Source organism: Mercenaria mercenaria, chromosome 2 (genome assembly GCF_021730395.1).
Source record: "Mercenaria mercenaria strain notata chromosome 2, MADL_Memer_1, whole genome shotgun sequence".
Classification (NCBI taxonomy): domain Eukaryota; kingdom Metazoa; phylum Mollusca; class Bivalvia; order Venerida; family Veneridae; genus Mercenaria; species Mercenaria mercenaria.
Window position 1 is genome coordinate 58,430,410 of NC_069362.1, and position 15,975 is coordinate 58,446,384.

At 35.3% G+C, this 15,975-nt stretch overlaps 1 protein-coding gene across 3 annotated transcripts in view; it reads right to left on the reverse strand.

Moving 5' to 3' along the window:
• LOC123564037 (poly(A)-specific ribonuclease PARN-like) overlaps nucleotides 1–15,975 on the reverse strand; it is a 93,563-nt gene that overhangs the window by 16,907 nt on the left and 60,681 nt on the right. For all 3 annotated transcript variants that reach the window (XM_053536687.1, XM_053536689.1, XM_053536688.1), the window contains 2 exons: nucleotides 14,494–14,563; nucleotides 14,011–14,066 (listed from right to left, as the gene is read on the reverse strand). In XM_053536687.1, coding sequence (XP_053392662.1) covers nucleotides 14,011–14,066; nucleotides 14,494–14,563 — 126 coding nt within the window. The remainder of the gene's footprint in view (nucleotides 1–14,010; nucleotides 14,067–14,493; nucleotides 14,564–15,975) is intronic.

The window sequence follows — 15,975 nt, forward strand, 5'->3', positions numbered from 1 at the left end:
TAAGAAAACATGGTGCAAAACGACAAAAAAAATGATTTTCTCACTGATAATTTTGTATTTCCTTTTACAAATAATGAAATATTCAACTTTTTTCACAATGAAGTAATCAGCAAGGTGTTTCATTAGAGGTAATACGTGTATTTTAGAAAGAAAAATTACGATTTAAAGACGTAATGAGCAAATTAGCAGAATTTGAAATGACAATGCAATAATAAGACAAAGATCTGAGAAGAATTCTAAATTATGTCTATAATTACACTGAACATTCATCATATTATTTGCAATTCTTTACTTTTGGTTTTATTTCATAATCTTTATTATATTTTTTAGCCATGCAGGTCCTAACTTTCTACTGGATTTTTTCAAGTTAAGGCCTTGACTACAGACTCTTTCTTTCCTTTCCTTTAATCCACTCGTTTGAGCACTGATGCCCCAAGTATCATGGCTGACTTCAACAATTCTTGATGTCCCCGCACGTTTTCTTTCCATTTTCTATGACTGAATCGCTGTGACTGCTGGATAACTTTACCATTTTGCTCATTCTCTTATAACTAAAGTGACTGGCATTTGCTGTACATAACAGGTTCCAATGTCCTTGCTTACTATTTCGCAAGTCTCTGTTTGCTTCTAAACTTAAGCCAATACCCGGTACTCCTATCTCAGATGAGGTGTCGAGTTAGTCACAACCTCCCAACAGACAAATCATTCACTAAATCAATTCTTCCCTTTTCTAAAACTGTCAAATGCTACTAATATATGGTAGTTTTAACATTAAATTTCTTCATGCTCCATTTTCAAAATACTAAAATATTAAAATGTGTTAATAAAATATTATAAGTATTTTATAACCACCCACATGGTAATTACTAACAAGAAGACACCTTGCATAATCAAAATCAGAATAAAAATCACCTTAAAAATTTCAGATAAAATATTTGTGGTTGAAGAGGTACTATTAAATCTATTGTTAGTAACCAGATAGGAATACATAAGCATTCATGTGGAATATCTATATCACTATATACAGTTTTATATCTCATTGCGAAATATATTTATTTCTTATATCTGTCACGTACATCCCTTCAACTCAGTAAGGAGTGTACAGGTTTCTAAATTATAAACCCAGTTTCGAAACCAGTCTGAAATCTATAGCATTTGATCGGCTGTTTCTGAGGTTATGTTTGAAACTGACCAATGACAGAGCTGCATTCTGACACTGGTCTCCAAACACAGTTTTATAACCTTGAAACTAGAACTTTTATCAATCTAGAACTCAAGAGTTTTATTCCAGGTCATGACAAATATTCTCTATAACAAATTTACAGCAGAAAATAAATTTCATATGGCTCAAAAATGCACCTCTGATGCATGCTGGGAGGTTGTCACTTAACTAAGAGGAAGCTACAGCTGGTTCAGACCTTAGTAACACTGATAGCTGTTACATAACAGAAATACTGTTGATGATCTGAGCCCTTCATAAAATCCTGCATTCGAAATAGGTAATAGAAAATATGGATTCAATGTTGTTAGGAGGAAATCATTTGAAATTTTTACCAACTGTTACTATCAAAACCTATATTGAGAATGGAAAACTGTCTGCAAACTTTGTACATAAAACTATCTGCTGATATTACAGCATAGCGCAAATCGAGGGTTTGGTGCAAAACTATTGTATCTTGTTCTTTATTTATATATACTTACAATAGTTTTGCACCAAGCCCTCGAAATGCGTTTTTGTCTTTTTTCCAAGATATACAAAGTGTTTGGGAATATCAATGAAAATATTTTTTAAATATGCATTATAATATTGTTTAATGCATAATAAATGTACGATTTTTCATGTTTCTCGTAAAAAAAACCCCAACAACACAACAGATCTTGGCAGCATCCGGCTGATAACTTATAAACTGAACAAAAACACTGAACCGGTGGGTTTAACCACAACCATCATTCAAAATTTAACAGGATAAAGTGTGGGCGCCAATTTTTCCCGCCAAACCAAAAGCCCACATTGATCCGGCTATAAACCTGCCGACAATGACACAACAGGTATAGTAATGGCTAAAAATAGAAGTTGCTAGCAATATCCAGATGCCAACAATTTCTTGCCACTCCTAAAAATAAACTGAATTCCGGATAAGCGAATGTAGTTATTTGAAAATTTGAATTTGCAAATCTCAACTGAACAGAAATTTAGAGCTTGCAAAACTGAAAAGGATGTTTTGGCTTCCACAGACCTTGTGCACGTGCAGACATTTGACAAGGGAAGTAATAACTGCATTTGTGACAAAATACCAAAATGAAATGTCTTTCCTATATTTTTTTAAGATATATAATAAATACTCAACAATGAAATACAGTATGTCAGCTGCCATACATGTAACAAACTTAAAGCAAAAAGTAATTAAATTGTAAGTTTATCCATTCTCCACTTTGATCTTGAAGAAAAATTTCAACTATTTGCTTTAACAAATTTTTGGAAGAAAAAAAGAGCGGGAAAACATTGCAATGAAAATTTTAACCTGCCGGATAGATAGGATTAAACTGCAAATCATCCCTTTAATCTCCTTTATTTTTTTGCCTATGTTATAGGTAAACATACCATTGCGCGTGCATTTAAGGAATTACAAGGACAAATTTTAACTCATTAATCAATGTATCATTAGTCTTTAGGCTGACACACTTGTCATATCTGTCAACTTAACAATATGTCTGGACGGAACTTATAAACAAATTAACCCCGAGACAAAGGCTATTATTAGTAATCATACCCATAACAATGGAACTATTTTTTTGGATTTGTGACTCCAAGGTTACCGAATGTGCATATCATCTAAACTAATTCCCTCATGAATAAGCCAGTAGGTGGCCCTAATCCAAATACTCTTGTTAACTCTTCCTCCTATTTAAAAACGTGATCAGATAAGGGTCAGTTATAAAGTTTAAAGTTACAATTTAATGTTCTAACTTTAAAATGTGGAATGTTGTGACAGGCACATAAACAAAGGTGAAAAAAGTTTTGATTCAATTTTCATGAATTTGACAAATTCCAAATAACCCCATAAGTAAGTGCATATTTTGAGCATTGTTATATTTGCATATGGCGTTGCAATGTCTTTTACCTGTAAAAGAAAAAACATGACCAATCGTATCTTGTCATATGCATTATGTAAACGGGTATCCGCCCTGCAAATTGGCGCGTCATCAAATTTGGCGGTTTTCCATGAATGTGTAGTACAAGGCAGTACGTTTGAACTAACGATATCTGTAATCTTGTCTGGTCTACACGACCTTGTATTGGTGGAATGTTCAATATCCTTATCATATTCAAAAAAATTCAAGAAGGGGTGATCAAAATGTTCCTACTGAACCGCTCCTGGCCATATCATGCATTTTTGATACATTTTTCAGACTAAAACAAAAGCTCATTTGTGCATGTTTTCTAACACCCTTGCCTGAACACTTGCCTATCTATGTGAAAATTACATATTCATATTTCAAACTACCTATATCTGAAGTAGTATTTGTAGAAACTTTGTCCTTGTGGATTTGAATGTTCGATTGTTTTGGGTTCAGTGCATAGCGGGCAGTTAACCTAACCAGTGTTCCTGGATTCTGTACCAGTACTAACCTGTTCTCCACAAGTAACTGCAAACTTCTCCACAAGAATCAGAGGTTGAGGACACAATGTCTTTTATCAACTTATCACAAGTAACATAGTTACGCTTGGCTACAGGATTGATCTTGCAAACCCGCATTCCTTAAATCTGCGCTCCAGTTGTTCCAGTGGAAGATCAAAATTTAATAACATCAAGTGAATAACCAATATAATATTTTCTTGAGAGGTGAAGAAGTGAATAAAAATGTGATCTGATGTGTGGTAATCGAGAAGATTTAAATAACTTTCAATTTCTCACAAATCAAAAAAACATCATATTACATGTGTCATCCTAGTGTCACTGAAAAGGAGTTGTAGTTTTATATAAGAAAAAAAAATAGCACTTTTAAACTTTTCTACCTGTTCATTTAAGTAATAAAGTACACTAACTGAGGGACAACTATGAAAATATTTTACTGATGCATTTTTGCAGTAAAATGCAAGAATGCAACCTACTACAACAACAAACAACAAAGTACTTATATTTGCAAAATTTCTAAAATAGATTGGTCCATCAATCCTTTTGGGCAGTACCACTTCTTATTCAAAGGGGTGTTCACTGAAAATTTACTAACTGAATAGGGAACAGTGCAGACCATGATCAGCCTGCACAGACTGTACAGTAAGAGCTACAAAGGGAGGTAATAAAAAACGATGTGTTCAATAAAAGAGCCGTGCCATGGGAAAACCAACATAGTGGCTTTGTGACCAGCATGGATCCAGACCAGCCTGCGCATCCGCACAGTCTGGTCAGGATCCATGCTGTTCACTTTCATTGTCTATTGGAATTAGAGAAATCGTTAGCGAACAGCATGGATCCTGACCAGACTGCATGGATGCGCAGGCTGGTCTGGATCCATGCTGGTCGCAAAGCCACTATTTTGGTTTTCTCATGGCGCGGCTCAAAACTGTTAAACAATATTCAAAACTTCGACAAATATTAGAGAAAACAATTATTCAAAATAGGATTTAACAAGAAATTAACTTATTTCATGTTCATAAATAAAACAAGAGCTGTCACTAATGGTGACAAATGCCCCCGCAGCGCCTTGACCTTTGACCTGGTGACCTTGACCTTCGTGATCCGCACAGGCTGGTCTGGATCCATGCTGGTCGCAAAGCCACTATGTTGGTTTTCTCATGGCACAGCTCAAAACTGTTAAACAATATTCAAAACTTCGACAAATATTAGGATTTAACAAGAAATTAACTTATTTTATGTTCATAAATAAAACAAGAGCTGTCACTAATGGTGACAAATGCCCCCGCAGCGCCTTGACCTTTGACCTGGTGACCTTGACCTTTGCGAGTAAAGTGCCTTCATGCAAAAAGTTAACGTTGTGACAAACGAACTAACTAACAAACAGACAGACAGTTTAAAACTAATATGCCTCCCTTCAGGGGCATAAAAAGGTGGCAGCCACATTATGAACAAAGGCATTATGAGCTTAATTCAAGTTAGATTTTCACAAGAGGTACTTTTAAAGTTGATTGCTCTATCCTTGTAGCCAAACCAACTTATTTTAGCATAGTATAACGAAAGACCTAACAACAAACATGAGGTATATGAATATAAGAACAGTTGTATTACATTTGTCAAAGATTTGCAGTGCAAAATACTCATTCAGATGAAATTAATTAAAAACGCAAGTTTGTTAAATTATTAGCACAACCAAGAGATTTGAGATAAATGAATTCAGAATCTAAGCACTTTTTTAAAACTTTCCCTAAGGTTCAGATTGTTGAAATGCAATATATGATGCAAATGTTAAACCAGAAATTAAATTAAATTACAAATTTTCATAAAAACATAGTTAAAGATACATAATTATCTGAATGGGATCCAACTTTATTCATGTTTATCTAAAAAAAAAATTTTTTTTTGTTCTTTAAAAAAAAATCTCTAAATGAACATAAAAACTGTCAAAAAATGTTGCTTAAATGTGACTGACAATCTTCAAGTACTTAAGCAAGGTAAAATGTCGGACATATAAAAAAATGGCAATGTAAACTTGGTATCAACCACATCCTGGTAAATTGCTCTTAATAAACTATCAACAAACAAATATGGTTCTCTAAATTTTTCAAGGACATTTTTAGTGCAAAAAGGAAATGAGAATAGAATCTATGTCATAGTGACTTGGATTTTTTTTAAGTAACAACTGTGGACGGATAGCTCAGTGGTTTGCACACTGGCCTTCCAATCCTGAGGTCGGGGGTTCGATCCCCGGCAGCTACTCGGGAATTTTCAGAAACGCTTTTCAGTGTTTCCCACCCAACTAGAGGTGTACTGGTCAGGAACCCAGGCAATGCATCAGTGCTATACACTGGGCACGTTAAAGAACCAGGCTGTCTATTCGCAACGAGCTAGGCTAAGTTAGCCGGGCAAGCCTGTATCTGATTTCTGATCTCTCTGTCGTGGGGGCTTTGTCTCACTCTGTCCCTCTGGTCAGATCACTCTGTCTGTACTAGCAGAGGATGAATTATGCACCCTGTGTGGCTGCATTTGAACTACGTAAAGCGCCTTTGAACGTGAAATTGATCATGAAAAGGGCGCTATATAAATCTGGTATAATAATAATAATAATAACTGACTTTCTAAATACATGTAATATAGACATTAACATCCATTTTTCACACTTAATTTTTTTTCATGTTTCTTTTTTTATTATACATACAAAAGCTATTTTTGCTCCTTTATGTATAGGAATATATTCATCATTTTTATCACTGAACAACCATTTTAATTGCAAAGTATTTTATACTTTACACCTATTTGAGTCAAACAATTGCCTTTGATTCAAAATATCTTTTAAAATATAGTAACCCTAATGAATGTGATAAAAATAAAAATTAAAGCAAACTGAGTGACAGCTGCCTCCTGACACTATACCCAGAGGTTAGTACTATACAAATATACAGAGGTCTCATTTCAGAGAATGCTTAATACTTGTTTGTATCAATCCAGAGTGCCGCATTCTCGAAAAAGCAGCATGTATGCCACGTGAGAAGGCATATAGGAGATTCCAATGGTGTTCAGATCCATAACCTCTGGGTGGAGGAATGGAAACTTTATTACCTATACCACCACTCACATTTAAGAGACTTCTTAAATGACTTCTGGCCAATATGAACCCAGCAGCACTACTTACTTCTAGGATCAATCATTTTAAAATTTACTCTTTTCCCATACCGTTAAATACAATCTTTTTGAAACTTATTAAATGCAAAAGATACATGTTTTATGCAACCTTCATGCTTGGTGATTCAAAACACAAAAAAAGTGTTCCGCAGGTACAACCAGGGTATGTCCCTGCATTGATTAGGGGTTTAAAATCAAGGGCACTTAACGTCTGCCAATCCCATATTCTCTTCAAAAGACCTGAAGTCATGTCTCTATTTGTTTACAGGTACTTCAGCTAATCAAACACTAATCAGACAATTTACCGCAATGTTTACTGCGTTATATAACTACATATCTTCAATTTCAAGCTAGTTTTTATACATTTCAATCCGGTATTGCTTCATAAAATTTGTTGTTTTTTTTTTTACAAAGCTTTGAAATGATTACTTTCTCGAGAGATAGTAAGATTTTCAGAATGTTTTTACCCTGCTTGAAACCGGGAAGTCAGCACTTCAATATGTCATGCAAATTTATAGAACATTTTTGAAACCAACTTTGCAGGTCTTAACCCTTTGTTTACACAAACATTTAAGAAGTGTTTTAGACCAATTCACAAGTTTACACACACTCAGTTAAATTTTGAAAAGGAGCTTTCTCTTTCCTTCAAGTACATAATGATATCTTGTGAATGTATGAATGATTGGGCACAAATTACCCTCAAATGTATTTTTGGGGCTGTTTTTCTACCCAACTTGAATGGTTGTATTTATCAATATTGAAGTACCCATCATGTACACTAAGTGGTAAGTGACAAAGTGTCATGATTTTTCAAGGCATACACCTAAATCAGAACCTGCTCCACTGAGTGGGAGCCCTTATTTATGACCCAAAGGTTAAGGTCCCTGTCTTCAAATCACCTCCCAAACATTTGAATCTGAAACCTTGTTTAGGGCGTACCAATTTCATGTGAGGGAGCCCTCTAGCATGTTATGTTTACAGACAGGTTGTTTACTTATAGGTGACTTTCTGTGTCTTAAATAATGACTCTAGAGGCACCTAGGGTCTTCCTCCACTACCAATGCTGGAAGGTCACGATATGACTTATAACACTGTGCTAGTGAGACAATATCTACATTCGCCCTATTCTTTTCCATTGAAAATTATATTTTCATTTTGTATGAATAGCAAAAAGACAGGTGCCAAAGTTACGACAACACTGCTTAGTGATAACGGGGCGCTGTTTTGACAACGTCCGCATATAGTCAGGGAGAACGTTCCTTGGATGACGTCGTTGTTGTTCCATCTGGTGAACAGAATTGCAGGGAAGCTGATTTTACTATTAAATGCAACAGAATGTGTGCAATTTATAATATAATCTTGTTTACAAATGGAAAGGAAATATAATGAAAATACAGTGCAACCTCTGTAGAGCAACATCCTTTGGGAGATGCAAATATTGACTGTTATGGAGAGGTAAATTTGATAGTAAATTTCAGCTTAGGGAAATTTTGATGATGTTGTTATTGATGATGTTGTTATAGAGAGGTTTTTGCTTAAGAGAGGGCCGCTCTTGATAGGATGTACTGTATAAGAAATGAATTAATTTTTTTTTTATTTTTTGTGAAATTAACAACAGAATAGGATTGGCAAATAACATGAATTGCTAGCCTGACTCATGAATTTGCTGATCCTATTCTGTCATTCATTTAGCATAAACATCGAAAAAAAAAATTCATTTCTTAATAAAATCTTACAAAACACACAACTGTACTATGATAGAAAGTTTCTTACTGGCATCTACAACCTATCCCAAAAGAAAGTGTCCTTACTGTCCTGATTTTTAACATCAAAGAACTCTACCTGTCCTGATTTTTGACTCTAAAACATACATGAATCGTTTAAATGTCCTAACATTAACAAATTCTAGAAGTCCATACTTTTAGCTCCAAATATGATTTCAAAATTTATGTAGCTGAGTTATATCATCAATGCACCTGTTAACCCCTGTGACATATTTTACAAATAAAACTGTTCAATATGTTAATTACAAAAGCACTGTTCTTAATATTTTTTTGCTCTCCAGTCCTTTTAGTCTTTGAGTCTTTTTCTCTGTCCCTTTTCAGACCTCATTTTCTTGTTTTCTATAAAGTTCATTTCTTAATCTGAGGTCTTGTCTATTGACTTTGTATCCTTAATTCTCTAAAACCCTTTATTTCTTATTTCAAGTCCTTATTTTTTAATCAGTGTCCTAATTCAGTTGATTTTCTTTCCTAGAATACTTATTTCTTACTGTTCGATCAACCTTTTCCATAACGCAGACCTTACAATATCATTAATATCATACAACATTCTACAGAACTGCAATGGTTGTAACAGACACTTTGAATTTTCAAAATATCATAACAGGTTTAGAATTTATGGTCTAAAAACAATTTCGAAGTGTTATTTTCCATTCTAAATTTTGTTTCTTTGTTGGGTTTAACGTTGCATGGACACAATTATGGGTCATAATTATGGCAATTTTCCAGCTTTGATGGTGGATGAAGACCCCAGGTGCCCCTCCGAGCACTTTTTCATCACGGGCGAACTCCTGGGTAGAACCACCAACCTTCCAGAAGCCAGCTGGATGGCTTCCTCACATGAAGAACTCAACGCCCAGAGTGAGCCTTGAACCAACATCAGTGAGGGGCAAGTGATTTGAAGTTAGCAGCCTTAACTACTCAGCCATGGAGGCCCCTGAATTTCAGCCATAATATTTCAACACCAACAACTCTGACTTTACTTTTTCCTGGATTGTTGTAAAAACTTCCAGGATACCTTAAGTTAGTATATAAGCAGTATATTTCCATGTAAAAATATTTCACAAATGAGAACATTGCCTTGCAAAAAGTACATTTTTGACCACAAAACTGACATTATCAAAATACCAATTAAAATTCAACAAGATCCTACAACCAGCCCTGGAGACATTAACACATACATGTATCTAAACCCTGCAAAATAATGCCATAAATCAAGAAAAAACCTCCCGCATTTTTGACATAACTTGATAACTAATGGGTAACAACTCAAATATTCAATCAGTATGTCATTTAAATAATTGTCTCCCATTATTCAGGCTATATATGTTTCTTTCCTTGGATTTTTTCTCCCTGCAAGTTGTTTTAGTGGCAATTATTATCAATAATTAATACAATTACCATTTGAGCCGTGGCATGGGAAAACCAACATAGTGGGTTTGCGACCAGCATGGATCCAGACCAGCCTGCGCATCCGCGCAGTCTGGTCAGGCTCCAAGCTGTTCGCTTTTAAAGCCTATTGGAATTGGAGAAACTGTTAGCGAACAGCATGGATCCTGACCAGACTGCGCGGATGCGCAGGCTGGTCTGGATCCATGCTGGTCGCAAAGCCACTATGTTGGTTTTCCCATGGCATGGCTCATTTACTATACTTTACTTACACTAGTAATTCTACAGAATGTATTTAAGTAAATTGAGGGCTACAAAATTATGAATTCCAATTAAAGGGAAACAACCCACAGAACATATTTAACAATAAAATTCTTGAATGCTTTCTATTTTAAGTATTATCATAATGTTAAAAACCTTCTATACAAAATTTTCTATTTTTTCTGATCTAAATCTACATTCACCAAATAATTTCCATTGACCAATTAAATTCTAAATAGTGAGTGCTTGAAAATGACAAATAAAGGCTACGTAACTTTTTTTTAAAAATCAAAGCCTTGAAATGTCTGATGGTTGCGAGTTTTTGGTAGATTTATTTTCTGTTTAAATGCCAGTCCATGAATATACATGAATGAGAAACAAATACAAATTTAATGTGCCTCATATCTAAGATGAACTCTGCCTGACCTAGCTTGTGATGTAACCATGGGCTGGAATACCTTATCATTGATAGATCTTATATAATCTAAATGGTCAGTGTGAGTGGATACAGGTTGAATAAGAACTACTTGTTAATTGATAATTCATCCGCATTGTTCATGAATGGGACTATTTTGCGTAGCACATGAACATCCTTTGGATGTGATTTGGAATAAAATAAAGATGCTATATGATTGTCAGAAATACACTTGTAACTTTGGTAGCGGGATAAACCCGCAACCAATAAATGTACCTAACTTTAAGCTGACATATTCCAGACTAGGTGTACTTGTATATAACATATTCTGCATCAATCCCAGTTTCGTATATGCTCAACCATTTCATTAAATTAATGAACCAGTTGGTTTTGTGTAAGGCTTGTGGAATAGTCAATCAAGGTAAACGTGTTGGCTGAAAATGACACTAAGTCTAAGAGACAATTTATCCAACAAATGCTGTGATGGGCCGGACAGAGTTTTATCTTATAGCATAGGTCTATGTTAAATCAACTGGTATAGGTTTACCCTTATATGTTATATATAACTAGTAAACTGCCACATACATCAAGCACACAAAATGACTGAGTCAAAAGTGCATTTTCTTGTTTGGTCAAACGTCTTGGCCCAGTTTTACCAGCAGAGGAAGTAAGTATGTAAGTAAGTAAAGACTTTATTTAATGAGGCTACACATTTGGTTTCCCAATCTTCCATGTGGGCCTCAGAATATATACATAATATACAGATGATAAAACATTCAACAATACAATGATACACAAGATTTACATAAATTACGAAAACAAAAACCAAAGAACAATTAAATAGTACAATTACATATATAGAAAAACATATGAATATTTTATACATTACTACTATCATACAAACTGAAAATATGCTACAACATACTTTGGTACACTAATTTAGGATACTGAGGAGAAAAGCCATTTCACATAAGATGTTTGAAATGCCCTTAGTGTCTATAGACTTGAACATGAGTACTGCTTTTTTTGTATGTCACTCGTTCACCAAATTTCATCCAATTTAATTCATTAAATAAAGCAGCAGATGGACTACCATAGCTTTTATCTAGAATGATTCTGGCAGCTCTTTTTTAAAATTTAATCAATTCTGTGTTCAGCTCATTGCTACAGTTTCCCCAAATTGTGCAACAATAGTCTAAATGTGGCAAAATGTAGGCATTAAAGAATAATTTCCGTGAGTGCAGATCAAGATATTGTTTGATTCTTAGGAGCAAGTATAACTGTGAGTTGCATTTCTTTAGTGTCTTTTCTACTTGGGTTGTCCATTTTAGATTTTTGTCTACATTAACACCTAGCAATTTTTCATTTTCAGAATATTCTATTTCCTGGTTTTTTAGCACTAGTTTTGGTAGTGATGAGTTGTGAGATTTGTGAGATTTTGTGTTTTTTGATGATACTTACATTGCTTTAGTTTTTGTGGCATTTAATATCATTGCATTTTGTGTGCACCATGTGGTAACATTGTCAAGGTCAGTTTGGAGACTTGAATGAACTTCCTGCATAGAGTATTCCGAACTTGTTAAAGTTGTGTCATCTGCAAACATGTCAGTTTGACATGTGAGGGTAGGTCATTTATGTAAATTATGAATAGGAGAGGGCCTAGGACAGATCCCTGAGGTACCCCAGATATAACTTCTGCAGAGGAAGGTACATTTAAAGCATCATTATAGACACAAGTAAGACACATTTTTGCCTACATTTCTGCAGATGTAAGAAAACCAAATATTAGACAGAAACTTGTCAGACAAAAGTTGTGTTTTGTCAGTCTTGAAAACCATAAAGAACACTTTTAGTTTAGAGTACTTAAACTTGATTTCAAGAAGAAAGTTCTGCATGTCGTCTAAATGAGACATTTATGGAAATTTATATAAACATCAATCCATGAGTCTTTGAAAACAAATAGAATGTGTCTGTTGGACATAGAGTGTGCATCCACTTGTACATTTGTCACAAATAATGGGCAATAATTCAAATGTTTGCAGTCTTAAGGGTGTATAGCCTCAACAAACATTTTATATGAAGGATTCATTATTCTATGCCATATACTTTTTGAGCAATGAGCATCACAAACAAAAAATCCACTATTTTGGCTATTTCAAGGGCCGTAACTCAGTAATTAGCATTAAAATCTCAAGATGAATGCCAAGTATGCAAGGTCACATCATGATGAAGACTAATGCAAGGTTTCATGAATTTAAATCAAAATACTTTTTGAGCTAGGCTGTCACAAGGTGAAAATGTGCATTTTTTGACTATTTCAGTGGCCATAAACTCTGAAAATAGGGGGTGGAGCCAGATGAAAAATAGGAGGTGCGCAAGTTCATATCATGATAAAGACTCGTGCAAGGTTTCATCAATTTACATCAAACACTTTTTGAGCTAGGTAAGTCACATGGTGAAAATGTGCATTTTTGACTATTTCAGGGACCACAACTCTGGAAATAGGGGGCCGAGCCAGATGAAAAATAGGTGCGCAAGTTCATATCATGATAAAGACTCATGCAAGGTTTCATCAATTTATGTCAAATACTTTTTGAGCTAGGCACGTCACAAGTTGAAAATGTGCATTTTTGACTATTTCAGGGGCCATTACTCTGGAAATTGGGGGAGGAGCCAGATGAAAAATAGTTGGTGTGTAAGTTCATATCATGATTTAGACTCACGCAAGGTTTCATTGATTTATATGAAATACTTTTTGAGCTAGTTAAGTCACATGGTGAAAATGCGCATTTTTGACTAATACAGGGACCATAACTCTGGAAATAGGGAGTAGAAAAAAGCCGAAAAATAGAAGGTGCGCATGCAAGTCTCAATTGTTTTATATGAAATACTTTTTGAGCTAGGCGTGTCACAAGGTGAAAATGTGCATTTTTGCCTATTTCAGGGGCCATCATCATTAAACTATGGAAACAGGGAGTGGAAAAAAGACGAAAAATAGAAGGTGCACAAGTTCATAACATGATGAAAGCCTTGCATCGATTTATATCAAATACTTTTTGAGCTAGGCACGTCACAAACTTTTCAGACAGACAGACACACGGACAAGATCAAATCTATATGACCCCTCCACTCAGTGGTGGGGGCTCAAAAAGTGCTAAATGAAATGACCTTGAAGACAAATGAACAAGCATATGGACGAACACCAGCTAATATCCCAATTCAGTTTGTGGTGCTCTGTGCTTCCGAGAAGTCAACCCTTACCTATTATCTTTTGTAGAGGGGAGATTTCTGTTAAGTACAGGTATTTAGACATGACATGTCAAAAGTAATCAGGTAATCAAAAGATGGTCCTACATTAACTTACAATCAGCTGCTACCAGATCCATATATGGTATGTCCAATGACCTCATCATAAATATTCTGAAATAGAAAATAAAACTACTTACCAAAACATTTATAAAATATTTGCACAAGGGCTGCTGTTTTCCTGCTTTGCTATCAGTATGGATCCAGATCAGCCTGCGCTATTCAGTTGCAGGCAAGTGTTGAAACTGATATAATGAACATTATGGATGTGGGGATGAATGGACTGTATGGATGTTCACTGACTAATTGGTCACAAAGCCCTAACACAGTGGGGCTCATTAATTTCTTACATTTTATACTATCAATCGAAAGAAAGAGTAGGTTTCATTATCATAAAAGCTCTTTTATCTACCTGGAGAAACACATTTATTCGTTGTTTAAAAAGAAAATGGCTGATACTTTTATTATCGACACCCCTCTAATGCCCTTCGTCTTAAAACAAATACAGAATGAATATCTAGGGATAGGAGTGTATGCTTACTTATTGAGAAAAGGTTCTAGAAGCGGGGAGGCTGGAGGCACATGGTCAGATGGCGGCTGCTGGAACTGACCTGAAACAGATATCAATAATTATCTTACTTCTCTTTCACTGATCACTTTCCTGCATTTAAAACATTTTGCACTGTAAATATTTCCTTGTGAAGGAAACTGATAATTTTCATCTCTATACATGTGACAGAGGGGAAAAAGTAGTCCGGCATTAAACTACTTAATTAGATTGTTAATCAATACAGTGAATTTACTACACCCTTGAGTTGTGGATAAGAAAATCCAAACAGAGGTTAGGATTTTGTCCAACAAGAGCTCGTAGAACTCTCTTGATGCATTCAGTAATTGCACAAGGAACAGAAATTATTTGGTCACTGTACACAGAAGTTCTACTGTTCTGGGTCAATGTGACCTTGACGTTTAACCTATTGACCTCAAAATCATTAGGGGTCATCTGCTAGTCATGATCAACCTTCCTATTATATTCCTATCCCAGGCCCAAGCGTTCTCAAGTTATCGTCCAGAAACAGTTTAAATGTTCCACTGTCAATGTGACCTTGACATTTGGCATACTGACCTCAAAATCAATAGGAGTCATCTGCTGGTCATTACCAACATTCATATCAACTTTCATGATCCTAGGCCAAAGCGTTCTTGAGTTATCATCCAAAAACGGTTTAACTGTTCCGGGTCACTGTGACCTTGACCTTTGACCTACTGACCTCAAAATCAATAGGGATCATCTGCTGGTCATGGCTAACCCCCCAATCAATTTTCATGATCCTAGGCCCAAGCGTTCTTGAGTTATCATCCAGAATCCGTTTAACTGTTCTGGGTTGATGTGACCTTGACCTTTTGACTATTGACCTCAAAATCAATAGGGGTCATCTGCTGGTCATGATCAACTTCCCTATCAACTTTCAAGATCCTAGGTCAAAGCATTCTTGAGTTATCATCCGGAAACCGTTTAACTGTTTCAGATCACTGTGACTTTGACCTTTGACCTACTAATCTCAAAATCAGTAGTGGTCATCTGCTGGTTATGACCAGCCTCCCTCTCAACTTTCATGATCCTAGGCCCAAGCCTTCTTGAGTTATCATCCGGAAACGGATTGGTCTACATACCGACAGACCGACATCTGCAAAACAATATACCCCTCCCTCTTCGAAGAGGGACATAAAAATGAGGTTCTGCAGTTTTTGGAAATACAAACAAACTTTGTTCCCTCCAACTCGACGTGACCTACAAAACTTGTTCGAGTTATAGATAGGTTTTGGGTCACCAAAATGTGTACCTGTTTACATGGCTACTGGCATCTGTATACTGTATGCTTTATTCAACCATTGCACCTACTTTATTTCTTACCCAGTATATTTGTATGCAACATGTATGCAAATATCAATATACAATCTACTTTACCAAATAAATGTAAACGAAATATTATTGCATACTGATGCCCAGACTGATCCAAAC